A 12090-nucleotide genomic window follows, 5' to 3' on the forward strand; every position below is an offset into this window, starting at 1 on the left:
GCTATTGGTTGGTGGAAAGAACCAATAACAAAAGAGGCGTGATGTTCAGCACCGAAAAGTCAGTTTTCTTGGAAATTACTGTAAATAGTTTATATTTTTTGGTTGATTAATTAATTAATATAAAATAATAATATTTAACAAAATATAATGATTAAAGATTATTACATCATCCAAGTAATTCATTAAAATTATTTAAGCATATAGTACAACTCTTATAAGCAGTTGATGATCTCAGCATAAACTCCCAGATAGATAATAGATAATAGATTTGCAGAGCCTACCACAATAAGTCAAAAATATTCGATTGAAGAAAAAACTGAAATCAAGAACCACTCGATACTCGTACTTCCGTATTTCAATCGCAATTTCAATTTTAACTTCTATTATAATTATAAGGTTGAAACAATCAATCAGCTTCCATAGAATTCTTATGCCACATATAAACCAAATTAAGCAAAGGTAAAATTTTCATTTATTTCCCTCTTTTTAAGATTTTAGAAACACAAATGAAATTTTTTTTTTTTTTTTTTTTTTGGGTATCAGCATATCCTTTTCTTATTTGTTTATTGTTACTCCGTCACTTATTCATCTAATTTTTTTGTATAATTTTTTGTTATCTAGCAGTTATACACCAAAGTAGGTAACCGGAGATTTAGAAAGTCAAAGATGGCTGCTGCCGGAGCCGGGCCGATGTTGTTGCCGGATTCACCACTCTCCGGTGACGTTTGTGCCTTGGTTATCTCCACCTGCATTGCACTCTCATTGCTTCGTATTTTTGAAGAAACTGCAAAAAGAGGGATTTTTGACCAGGTGAGTTTAATACTTTAATTTGCTCTGCTAAACTTTGACTCTGACTAAAAGTCAAATAGGTTTACATTTTTTTTTTTTTTTTCCCACTCAACTTCATTGTAAAATTTAGTATTGATACTGCATTATGATCTATGATACTATACTCCGCATTATCAGTTTTGCAAGTCAATGGATTATAATATTATATCCATTTTCAGGTTGCTTTAATTCTTTTTTCGAATTCAATTAAGTTTACTCATTAAAAGTCAAAATTACATGGACATAAATCAACTTGAAGAGTTTAACAGTTGTAACTTGTAACTATGAGTGTTTTTGTAATGTAACTAGTAACTATGTCAAACTTGTGGTAGTGGCCCGCATCTGTTGGCGAGAGGTTAGGAGTTCGACTCACGTGGGGTGCACCATTGCACACAAGGTTGCCCCTTTACCCTTGAGTTCCACCCCAGGGTGCCTTTCGCACATCGCGTTGCGGGGGCAGTGGGGGAGGGGGTTTTACCGCCCATTCCCTCGGATTGGGCCGGGTTTGTTGGGGGCGGGTTATGCAACTGCTGGAGATAAACGCGTGGGTGGTTAAGTCCCCCTGGATGATCTCGTACTGCTGTTAAAAAAAAACTACTAACTATGTCCTTAATGATATAAAAGAGCCATCATTGCACGTGTTGTGTTAGGATCATTAATTAGATATACGTATATAGTTGCACAATTCGGGTAAAATGTCCTCGGGCTGTTGTTGACGTTTTCCTAAAATAGTTCGTAAATTCAGTACAACACTCATGGTAGAAAAATCATAGATTTTGAAATTTATTATTTTCATCATTTGTAAGTGGTTTTAAAATGTAAGTTTGTATTCATTATCATTTGTAAGTGCTTTTAAATTTTATTTATTTTTATTACCAGAAACTAAACAGGAAGCTTGTGCATATAACTATTGGATTGGTATTCATGTTATGCTGGCCTCTCTTCAGGTAATTTCCATGAAAAACAAAGGGACATTATTGTCATTTCACACACTATGACAACTTATTCTTACATTCTCGCAGTTCAGGCAATCAAGGAGCAATAATAGCAGCTCTTGTTCCCGGTATTAACATAGTGAAAGTGCTTCTTATTGGACTTGGAATAGTAAAAGATGAGGCAACTGTAAAATCCATGAGCAGATTTGGAGACCATAGGTAATTTTAACATTATACATATCATATCGATTCATTACTCCCCGTGTGGCAATTTGGGCGGGTTGTGTAACAGTTCAAACATATCATTTTTTTTGTGCAGGACAAAGTGGTCAGGTTTTTCCCAATATGTGTAAAGATTCTATAAACTCTATTCCAAATATAAAAAGAAACTGGGTAATGGTTTATTTCAAGGATGAAGCAAATCATGTAGTAAATAATAAATTGGAAGGCTTTGTGCAATTAAATGTACATTTTATTTACTCGTTTGATCCGTCACAAAAAGAATACATCCGGGATTAAATATATGTAATTGCTTTAAAGTTGCTACCTATTTAGATGTCCTTTACACTGTCTATATAATACTCCGCAATATATATAATTTTTTTTATGGACTAGGGAACTTTTAACTGGTCCATTATACTACGCATCTACGATTACTTTGTGTGGTACATTTTATTGGAGAACGTCCCCGATTGGCATTGCTGCAGTTTGCAATCTTTGCGCTGGAGATGGTAATAAATAAAGCGCGAAAACATTATCTATCGTAGCACTATTCACTAGATTTGTAAGGACAATGCTCTAAATTTCTTTTTTGAACATTATCGTTGTTCCAGGTTTTGCTGACATCATAGGGAGGCGTTTCGGAAAAAAGAAGCTCCCTTATAACACCGATAAATCTTTTGCTGGGTCCCTTGCAATGGCAACTTCTGGATTCATAGCCTCTGTCGGGTAATCTTCTAGATTCAAATCTACTAATTTTTATGTAGACAGGTCCAGATAGTAACATTCGACTAAAAGTCCTATGAGTTGCGGGCTACTAAAAGAAAATATGCATCCTAAACTCTTAATTTGTAGAATATAGTAATATGCATTGATGACGATCTTTTATCATAGGATGACACACCATATACATTTTCAATTGAGTATCGCTATTTTTACTTCTTCGGGATGCTATAATTTTTAGGCTACTGAAAGAAAATATGTATCCTAAACTTTTAATTAGTAGAATATAGGCATATGCATCCTCAACTTTTAATTAGTAGAATATCGGTTCTATTTTTGAGTCAACAGCAAGCATTGATTTATTGGCGTCTTGACTGCCGTTTAGAGCCTAAATTGAATTCCAGGCAGGATTTAAAACCCATGAAAATTTGATTATACCATTTTCATAGCGTCTCAATTTTATTTTTACTTTTATTTTACTATTTCTTTTTTAAAAAATTTCCTACTTATTTGCCGGAGGTCCACTCGGAAGCAATCTTTTTATTCGTCGAATAGAGAGAGGATGACTTTCTCTACTTTTGAGAGTGTTTCACTCTGGGTGTAGAAATGACTTGTTTTATTTTGCAGATAGGGGAAGGATTGTCTACATCTCATCTCCCCCATACACCACTCATGTGGTATTGGGTTTTGTTGTTGTTGTTGTTGTATAGGCATATGCATTGATGGCATCTTCTATCATAAGATGACACACCCATACACCACTCATGTGGTATTGGGTTTTGTTGTTGTATAGGCATTATGCATTGATGACATCTTCTATTATAAGATGACACACCCATATATCACACCCATATATATGCCCAATATCACTACTTTTAATTCTTCATGGTAATTGGTTTTACTTCTTATAGGTACATGTATTATTATTCGATGTTTGGTTTTATCGAGAAAAGTTTTGGAATAGTTATTGGTTTCTTGATGGTGTCTATTGCAAGTGCATTGGTCGAGTCCCACCCGATTAGCACTCAGTTTGATGACAATTTGACGGTGCCTCTCACCTCTGTCTTGATTGGAACTTTGATTTTTTTATAAGTGTATCAAGCTGTAAATTTGCAGGTTCTCTGTTGTAAAATGGTGTGGGGTTAAATCTATTCTTTATTAAGAATAAAACCTGCATCTGTAATTGTACCCAAATGTTACTTTTAATGCCAAATCTCCTTTTGGAGTGTTACTAGTTGTGAATATCTGAATGATCTTGCTTCAAAAGGACCTCACCTCACGCCGTACGTTAAATGAGATGTAAATAATAAATAGATGAAGATGGTACTTTTAAAATAAGTTCATCTTTCAGGAATACAATTACATATGATAGTATACTACCATAAACATGATGTTTTTTCCTATTCATGATAGCAAGTAGGCGGGTTTTTTCTTAAATCAGATGTACATGGTCTAACCAATATTCCAATGACCGTTTTCGAACCCTTTTCATAGCCAGCTCGATATGTTTACCCAATTAGGTTCGAAGTTAAGATCACTTATGAGGGTATCAAGACAACTTACCCTGGTGATGAGTATTGGTGTGTTACCATAGTTGTACTATCATTATACTGTGTTAGAAAACGGGTATAAAACGGATAATCTGGATTGATTCCTGAATCGTGAAACACTTTCTTAATTAAGTATTTCGCTTCTCACTAGCCTCAAGTTTACATAAAATCTCAATTGGGATAAGACAAGAACGAATTTTGTTTTCATACAAAAAGAAATCAAATTCAACTATTAGAGAGTATGTTTCGCACTCCACACTCTCTGAACCCGCTGATAAGTATAACTAGCTAACTTTTGTATTCAAGTAAATCACAAGTAATTAAAATGAATGTTAGATGATACTAGAATCACCAACATACTGTACTTCTCTGTATAAAATTTTCATTAAGTACTTTCCATTTCACTTCGAACAATGAAATCGACAGAGAAATTAATAGTTAAAAAAGACACACACACATAAAAGTTAACTTTCTAAATTTTACACAAGTAAATTCATAACTCAGCACAATCCACAATCCATGTTTTTAGCTCTTCAAAAAACAAAAACAAAAAATCCATAATCCATATACTCAAGATTGAATTCTATTCTCATCTCATAAACTATACTCTACTAGATTAACAAATATGTATCTAAAATACAGTATTTCATAACATAACAATACATATCAAATAATACCACATATTGTTGCACCTTTAAACCGTTGCGAAAAGAATAATATACGGGATCATGGAAGATTTGCAGGTAGGAAATCTTGTGATGTCTTGTTACGGGTATAAATGAGCTTGAGATGAGGGATAAGGAGTATGAAGATGAGAATAATGGAGAAGACAAAAGTGGCCACAAGTGTCATTATCTTGCCATCCACACCATAACGCCTATCACTTACAATTTCAACATACTTTTGAGGAGCAGGAGCAGGAGCAGGAGCCACTAATCCTTTACTTGTACCCCTACTAATCATTTAGTTATTTTATAATTAAATTTACTTGTACCATATGACTAGTGATCTATCTTATATACTGTATATAGTTGCTAATGTTTCACATGATTTAGTTTGTCTTTTTGGTAAAATGTTAGTTGTGTAACATTTCAAAATCGATTGGGGCAAGAATGAGTAGCTTTTAGTGCAGGTTGGGTGGACTAATCATCAAACATCACGTTTCTATTTATTTTCTATTTTATAGGTAATGAATGAATAATACATAATTATATTGTTAATTGTTACTCTATCCATCCCACAAAAAGGGTCCCCAAACAAAGAAGCTCAAATTAACATATGTCGTTAACATGTCTGTTTTGCCATTTATTTAACATGTTATCTGAATTAATTAATTTTTTAACAAATTAAGTGAAAAAAAATTATGAGTAATGTTTTCTTGACTTTCATATATAAAATGGTAGAATTGGAGTTTCAGAAATTTTTTAGAGTTACTTTGTGTAAAAGACATTTAATTTGGAATATATATAAATAGTAATGTGAACTCGTACGAAGGGAGTATATAACCATTAAAAAAACTATGTTCAAACCTAATTTATTATGTCTTGGTGCATAAAATGTGTAAGTCTTTAATTCATAACTTGTTTATTACGATTACTCGTTAATTAGTAATTATATTTGGAATATTGATTGTACGTGGACTTTGGTTATTGTTTATTTGATTACTTATTTGCTTTATATATTTAACTAGTGAAATGACCCGTGAAATCACGGGTATATTTAAACGAAACAATTTAATGACATATTTTAGGTATTAAGTGAATGTAAATGCTAAAGTCATTTGTTTTAATGACCCGTTTGACTAAGAAACTTGTCGTTGTTTTTACAAATATATAGAGACATTTATTTTCGCATACATATGTAACGTAATTAATTTCGTAAAAAGAATCCAAATTTGAATATTAATAATATAATAGTTATAATTATAATTATTATATTAAAGATAAATAATAATAATAAAGTTCGCTCAAAATTGAGTATTTATATTTTAATAATAATAATAATAATAATTAGTAATAATAAATGTGTTTTAAAATTTTTTAAAAATTAAAATTACAATATAGGAGAGATTAGTATTTCCTTTTATAAAAAATTTCATATTATTTTTTTAATTAAATTAATATTTAATTATGACATCATCATTATAAAAATTAGAAGGTAATTAGCTTTAAAATAATATTATTTATGACATCATTAACATGGCCTAAAATTTTTTCTTTTTATTTTTTGATTTTCTTTTATAAAGGAAAAAGTTTATTTATGATGTCATCATTTTAAGAATATAATAGAATCTATAGATTAAACGTAAGTTATTCAAGTAAAGTTCGTAACGTTAAAATCAAATTTCAACATCATTCGTACGGATGCGATCCTCATACGTACGAATGCCACTCACTTGTACGGATGAGCGAGACATTAGTACGGACATGAAACATGTCCGTACGGATGGAGATCAGGTCTATATAAATATGAGTTATTGTTGGACACTAGTCCAAATATATGACAAATCATTTAGTAGACAAAGTCAAATTGACTTGTGCATGTATAAATTGCGGCTCTGCCCACTTGTTTGCTTTTCACATGTATATTTCATCTAAGTCAAAAGTTGCTAGTTGCTAGTAGCTTCAACATGGAGGTAGGAGTGGACAAAGTAAAATTGTCTTAGGATTTTGGTTGATACTTGTCCAAGTTCCATGCATGCATGAATATGCTCAAGTATATATATGTGATATTGGAGAGGATAGAACGACATCCACAAAAAATAAGATCACAAAGAGAAAGAAAAACATAGTTGATAGGTTTATCAACGGAGTGTATTTATTTGTGAGGCTGAGAGTTTATTCTTGTAAGGATTGTAAAAGAGTGTACGGGAAACTTAGATTTTATACTAAAATCTAAGGGGCTTGGGTTTGATTTTAACTCATAGTGTACTTTTTCTTGTATCGGGTTCTTTTATATTATAAGAATAAAGGGAACTCTTGGGGTGGACGTAGGCAGGGTTTTGCCGAACCACGTTAAATCGTCGTGTTATCAGTTACTTTATTTGCTTTCTATTATTTCTCGCAAGTTTGTCTCAAACAAATTATATCCTCGCTTCCGCTAATGTGGTTGCGTTAGGCAAATTGTCATAACAGTTTTGAATTTCATTCAAGGGTTACTCACTTTTGCACAACACTAGCCGTTTTCTCTGTGTTCTACACATTATCATTCATGTAGCAACTCTCGTTGTCAATTTCTAAGCTAACAACGTTCATCAGATCATTAGAATCAATAGGATATAAGTTTATTTTGGTGGAAAGCTTAATCAATAGGATTCCATACTATTGATTGAGTATATGATCATTTGATCCGTTAAATTGATCCTACAAGTGGTAATCGATTGAAAGCTAAAAACGTAAGTTGATATGTTTAGAAGGATGCCAACTTGACCTTCATAAGTACAGTACAATGTTTCCATTTTTATACTTTCTGAAACTCATACTCAGCAGGAGGTCACCTAAGTTTGAGGCTTGTTAATTAGGTCATTCGTATGTTGTTATATATATAAATCTGTCTTAAAACTCATCACAAAAAATGTAAACAGACAAAAATGTTCATGTTTTCTAAATTAACATTTAACATTATAGTACTACTATCCGTATCATTTTAGGTTTTTTTATATACAAGAGTATTTGAGCATTTGTATTCTTTTTACATTTTTTGAATAGTTTTTAGCATGATTTAGTATGATTATGGAACAATGGAAGACCGAGATACTAGATTCATAAAATTCATGAAATATGTTAAATTACTACACTTATACAACCTTATAGTAACAAATTTACAATCATAAGTCCTTAAGCTTGTGATTCCAATTCCAAGGACGTCGAACAACTTGGTCCATATTCACTCTCACAAACAATATTTGTACTTTTGGGATTATGTTATACCGAATCGCTTGGCAGATTATCAATCGACTGCTCTAACTCCCCTTCACAATCAACCAAATCAATCTCTACATAATCTAATATACGACCAACATTGTTCATATTATGATTATAATGATACATGATTAATGCGCGACAAATAGGACAAGTAGAATTTGAATGCAGCCACATATCTATACAATCAACATGAAATACATGCCCGCATCCCGGCAATTTTCTTCCAATTTCTTCGTCTTCAAAAACACTCAAACATATAGCACACTCAAGTGTATGGGTAGACTCACATGAATGTGATAATTTGTGAACGAATAATGGTAACAATGAGATGATGGATAAAGGGAGGCCCCTTCTAGAGGTGGTTGTGGTTTAGCGATGGTGCATTCGGGTTCCTAAGACGTATGGTTGGGTAAAAGTTGGTTGGATACGTTGGTGCGTGTGTGAAAAGTACCAACGAGCGTAGAGGTGGAGGCAGAGGACGAAGAGGATAACGAGGAGGGAGATTATGGTGATTAGCATGATGGAAGAGTATTGTGGTTGTGGATGAGTAGGAATAGGTGGTTGTGAAATAGTGATTGTAAGTTGTATGTGACAAAAGAATGGCTGTTTTGGAAATTAATTTTGTTGGTTTGTGCTAAGAATATAAGATTGAATTGTGTTGAATAATGTAGTTTGATTGAACTTTTTTTAGTGTAGAAACTTATTTCACTTTTAGTGACCCTGCAATGGGACATCTTGCATATAATCTTTTTTTTTTTTTAAATTACGATAACATTATAACGGATTCAAAGATCAACAAGTAGAACCGATACAAAAACGTAGAACCGATACAAAAACCTAATTGTACCAAATCAATCTATATGATCAATGAAAAACAAATTAATGGTAAAACTTCATAAACTAATGATAAGACAATATAAGTTGATTGGGCCCAAGAGTGTCTTGTGCCAGACTATTAACAAACAAATCACCTAACAGCAATTACAGGCAGATGAAAAAATGGAGGTTTACAGTTACATCAAGAATTTATAAGGAAGAGTTCATAAAACAACTTTCTGAATAGCCTCATGTGTTGAGCTTGTAGCGATATAACGATCGACAAGCTCCCATCCTTGACCGGGCTCGGAAGCACAAATGCCAAGCCTTCCAATGTAATACCACCGGGCCCCATGAAAATAGGTCGGCCCCATCCAAAGTCAGCATCATGAATGGGAAGTGTAGTCCAACTCGTTATCGCAAAATTCGAGCTTTTATAAGTTTCAGCGATATCGCAAGTCAAAGCCATTACATCACTTAGTTCCAAATAGTCGATTGTTGACCTTACATAATCATTATTCATCGTTGTTAAGATGTCGTGAACCTTACTAGCAGCGTACCAACTAGTATTCGATTGAATCTCGCCTGCCAAAGCTACAGGCGTAGTTGTCAATACAGCATTGCCAAAATAACCAACTGACAGAGCGGGTTTAAGGCGGGCCCGTGCATCAACATGAACGTAAAGCTTTGTTTCCTGATCAACCGGCAGCCCACGAGCTGTAGACGCACACTTCCAAATATGACCCGAGAGTAATTCAAAGGTGCTGTAGTTTATCATACTATTATCTTGTTTAAATTTTCGTTTGAGCACATTGAGTTGGTCGCGAGTCAACTTGTAAACAGAAACGGCGATTTCATCTGATGTTGTTTTGGCCATTGTTTTAGTGGGTTGATATTCGACGTGCTTAAACATGGGTTGTGGTGGGTGTCGAGCACGAAGGAGTGTTCGGTCCATGATGGGTGGTACATTGAGGTTTAGACCACGAGCCATATCGGACCATGTGTTAATAAAGTTGAACCCGGCTACACCATCCACAACCACATGGTGCATACTAACTCCCACACATACCCCTCCGCATTTGAAGTTAGTTACCTGTTCATATTTTAACATTACAATAAATTTACACTTCAACAAAAATATACTTATTATTTTATTATACTAATTATTATTATTACTAGAATATTTTCAGTTTTCAACTAAAAACTAAAAACTACAGTAAAATATTCTGTTAGATAAGAGACTCAAACTTCATTTCTTAATCCAATGTGGGACAAGTATCTCTACCCTACATTTTATATTGTAACGTACGTTATTTTAGTTTTTAGCCTTGTGATACTTAACTTATGTCATGTTAACATTATGTATATGTATATCTTCCGATTAATGAAAGTTGTTAATTACCTGCACGAGCAACAGAGGAGATGATTCGAGACCTAGGGAGTAATCGACCACCGGGATAAGTTTTTGAACCTCTAACGTTGGCGCAAAATCACCTAAATCATCGATCACACCATTAGATTCGGCTTCAACAAACAAAACACCTTGTCCTTGACAATCAAGCTCAATCCGTCCATCTTTGTCTTCCTTCATTCGTCCTGCCATCGGGTAAAACGGAACCAACGCTCTACTCAAAGCTTCCTTCATGACTTTTATATCGAAAAAGTTGCTAGCGCTATTAGGCCGATAGAAATACACACATGGTATTTGAATATGCGCAACCATCAAGTCGAGATTTGAGATCCATAGCTTCGTACTACGAGTTTTTTCTGCTGGATACACCATTGTCGATTCTCTTACAAATATATTCATCTCTAACAAAATTAAATTAGATTTTGGGCGGATCTTGCTTTTACCTATGAAAATGAGTTTAAGATGATATAGGGTGTTACAAGGGTATTTATACACTGCTTGATAACTATTTCACATTGTAACTTGGCTTAATCCATAAAATATTTAACTAACATATTACAGTTAACTGCATATTGCTAAAAGATACAAAACATCAAATTTAACAAAGGTCCGTTAGGCCGGTTACGTTTTGTTTGGATATAAAGTTAAGCTGCCGGCTTCTTTGTATCTATTTAATAAAATAAAAAAACTTATGAAATGGAATTGCAATGATTTAGAAGTTACACAAAGTTTAGTTTACAGGTGATTACTTATATAAATGGTTGGATTAGGCTTACGAAAGACGATAAAAGTGTATACCCAATAAACTGAGGCCATATGACCGGGTCAAATTCTTTGAATTTTTTTCTCTGACTTGGACAGTAAAGGTTTTGGCTTGTTTACTTACTCGTAATGACCAAGTCCACTTCTTTGCTATTTTTTTTTTTTTTTTGAACGATTATGCAATGGATTACTGACGGAACACATCGTAGAATGTACCACCAGCCCGATCAAATCCGGTAACACATTAAAAGGAAACCTCAGCTTTGCCTCTGCAGAACATACAGCAAAACTATTAAGAGAAATCCTCTAGAATAGAATCCTGGGCAAGAGACACGATTTCACTCCCTACCTTGACCCAACAAGCACAAGATTACCACTCAATCAAATGTCATATGAACCGAAAGATTGTACACAATCTCAATTGGTCCTTTGCATGTTAAAACCATCTCAATATAACTTAATGGGTGGGTTAAAAATTCATTAAGAGTAGTGTTGGGAAGTAATTCCACATCGGTCATTGGACAAAAAAAATGTATGCATATAAGTCTAAGGGGAAGTCCCTCTATAACCAATTGATTTTAGAAAAGGATGAACTTTTTATATTGTAGCACATGTTGTTGGACTATCGATTTATCAATTCTGTCATGGTATCAGAGCTCAGGTGAGCGGTTTTACAAAGAGATCGAGTTAGGCCCCTATGTGTGTGCCGCCATGTGACGACCCGGAAATTTTCGACTTATTTTGAACCAAAACTATAAATGTTTCCGACACGATAAGCAAAGGCTGTAAAGTTGAATCTCAAAATTTTTGAACTACTAATATATATATTCAATTACCCTTCGACTACTCTCGATGATTCACGAACTTTAATTGTATATATATATATATATATATATATATATATATATATATATATATATGTG

The 12090-nt window shown here is 33.5% G+C and overlaps 2 protein-coding genes across 4 annotated transcripts; one reads left to right on the forward strand and one right to left on the reverse strand.

The window, feature by feature from the left end:
* Positions 1-282: 282 nt before the first annotated feature.
* LOC139852604 (probable phytol kinase 3, chloroplastic) lies at positions 283-3942 on the forward strand. Of its 3 annotated transcripts, none has more exons than XM_071841911.1 (8): positions 283-459; positions 622-810; positions 1708-1775; positions 1851-1982; positions 2083-2112; positions 2379-2494; positions 2597-2711; positions 3617-3942. In XM_071841911.1, the coding sequence occupies exons 2-8, from the start codon at positions 667-669 to the stop codon at positions 3795-3797; spliced, it is 786 nt and encodes a 261-aa protein (XP_071698012.1). In that variant the 5' UTR covers positions 283-459; positions 622-666; the 3' UTR covers positions 3798-3942. The 3 variants fall into 3 exon arrangements, with proteins under 3 accessions (XP_071698012.1, XP_071698011.1, XP_071698013.1); XM_071841910.1 differs by having other exon boundaries at positions 625-810; XM_071841912.1 differs by lacking the exon at positions 2083-2112 and having other exon boundaries at positions 625-810.
* Positions 3943-8989: 5047 nt separating this feature from the next.
* On the reverse strand, positions 8990-11101 carry LOC139851963 (shikimate O-hydroxycinnamoyltransferase-like). Its single transcript, XM_071841157.1, has 2 exons — positions 10397-11101; positions 8990-10087 (listed from the first exon to the last, which is right to left on the reverse strand). Exons 1-2 carry the CDS (start codon positions 10802-10804, stop codon positions 9197-9199), a joined length of 1299 nt encoding a protein of 432 aa, XP_071697258.1. The 5' UTR covers positions 10805-11101; the 3' UTR covers positions 8990-9196.
* Positions 11102-12090: the final 989 nt, after the last annotated feature.

Source organism: Rutidosis leptorrhynchoides, chromosome 6 (assembly GCF_046630445.1).
Source record: "Rutidosis leptorrhynchoides isolate AG116_Rl617_1_P2 chromosome 6, CSIRO_AGI_Rlap_v1, whole genome shotgun sequence".
In the NCBI taxonomy this organism is placed as follows: domain Eukaryota; kingdom Viridiplantae; phylum Streptophyta; class Magnoliopsida; order Asterales; family Asteraceae; genus Rutidosis; species Rutidosis leptorrhynchoides.

Bases quoted from the DNA above. Each gene is read 5' to 3' on its own strand.
- LOC139851963 (XM_071841157.1), bottom strand. From the start codon at position 10,804: ATGAATATATTTGTAAGAGAATCGACAATGGTGTATCCAGCAGAAAAA. The intron at 10,088-10,396 runs GTAATTAACAAC...AAATATGAACAG, and splicing joins CTCCTCTGTTGCTCGTGCAG to GTAACTAACTTCAAATGCGG.
- LOC139852604 (XM_071841911.1), top strand. From the start codon at position 667: ATGGCTGCTGCCGGAGCCGGGCCGATGTTGTTGCCGGATTCACCACTC. The intron at 1,776-1,850 runs GTAATTTCCATG...ACATTCTCGCAG, and splicing joins TTATGCTGGCCTCTCTTCAG to TTCAGGCAATCAAGGAGCAA. The intron at 2,113-2,378 runs GTAAAGATTCTA...TTTATGGACTAG, and splicing joins TCAGGTTTTTCCCAATATGT to GGAACTTTTAACTGGTCCAT.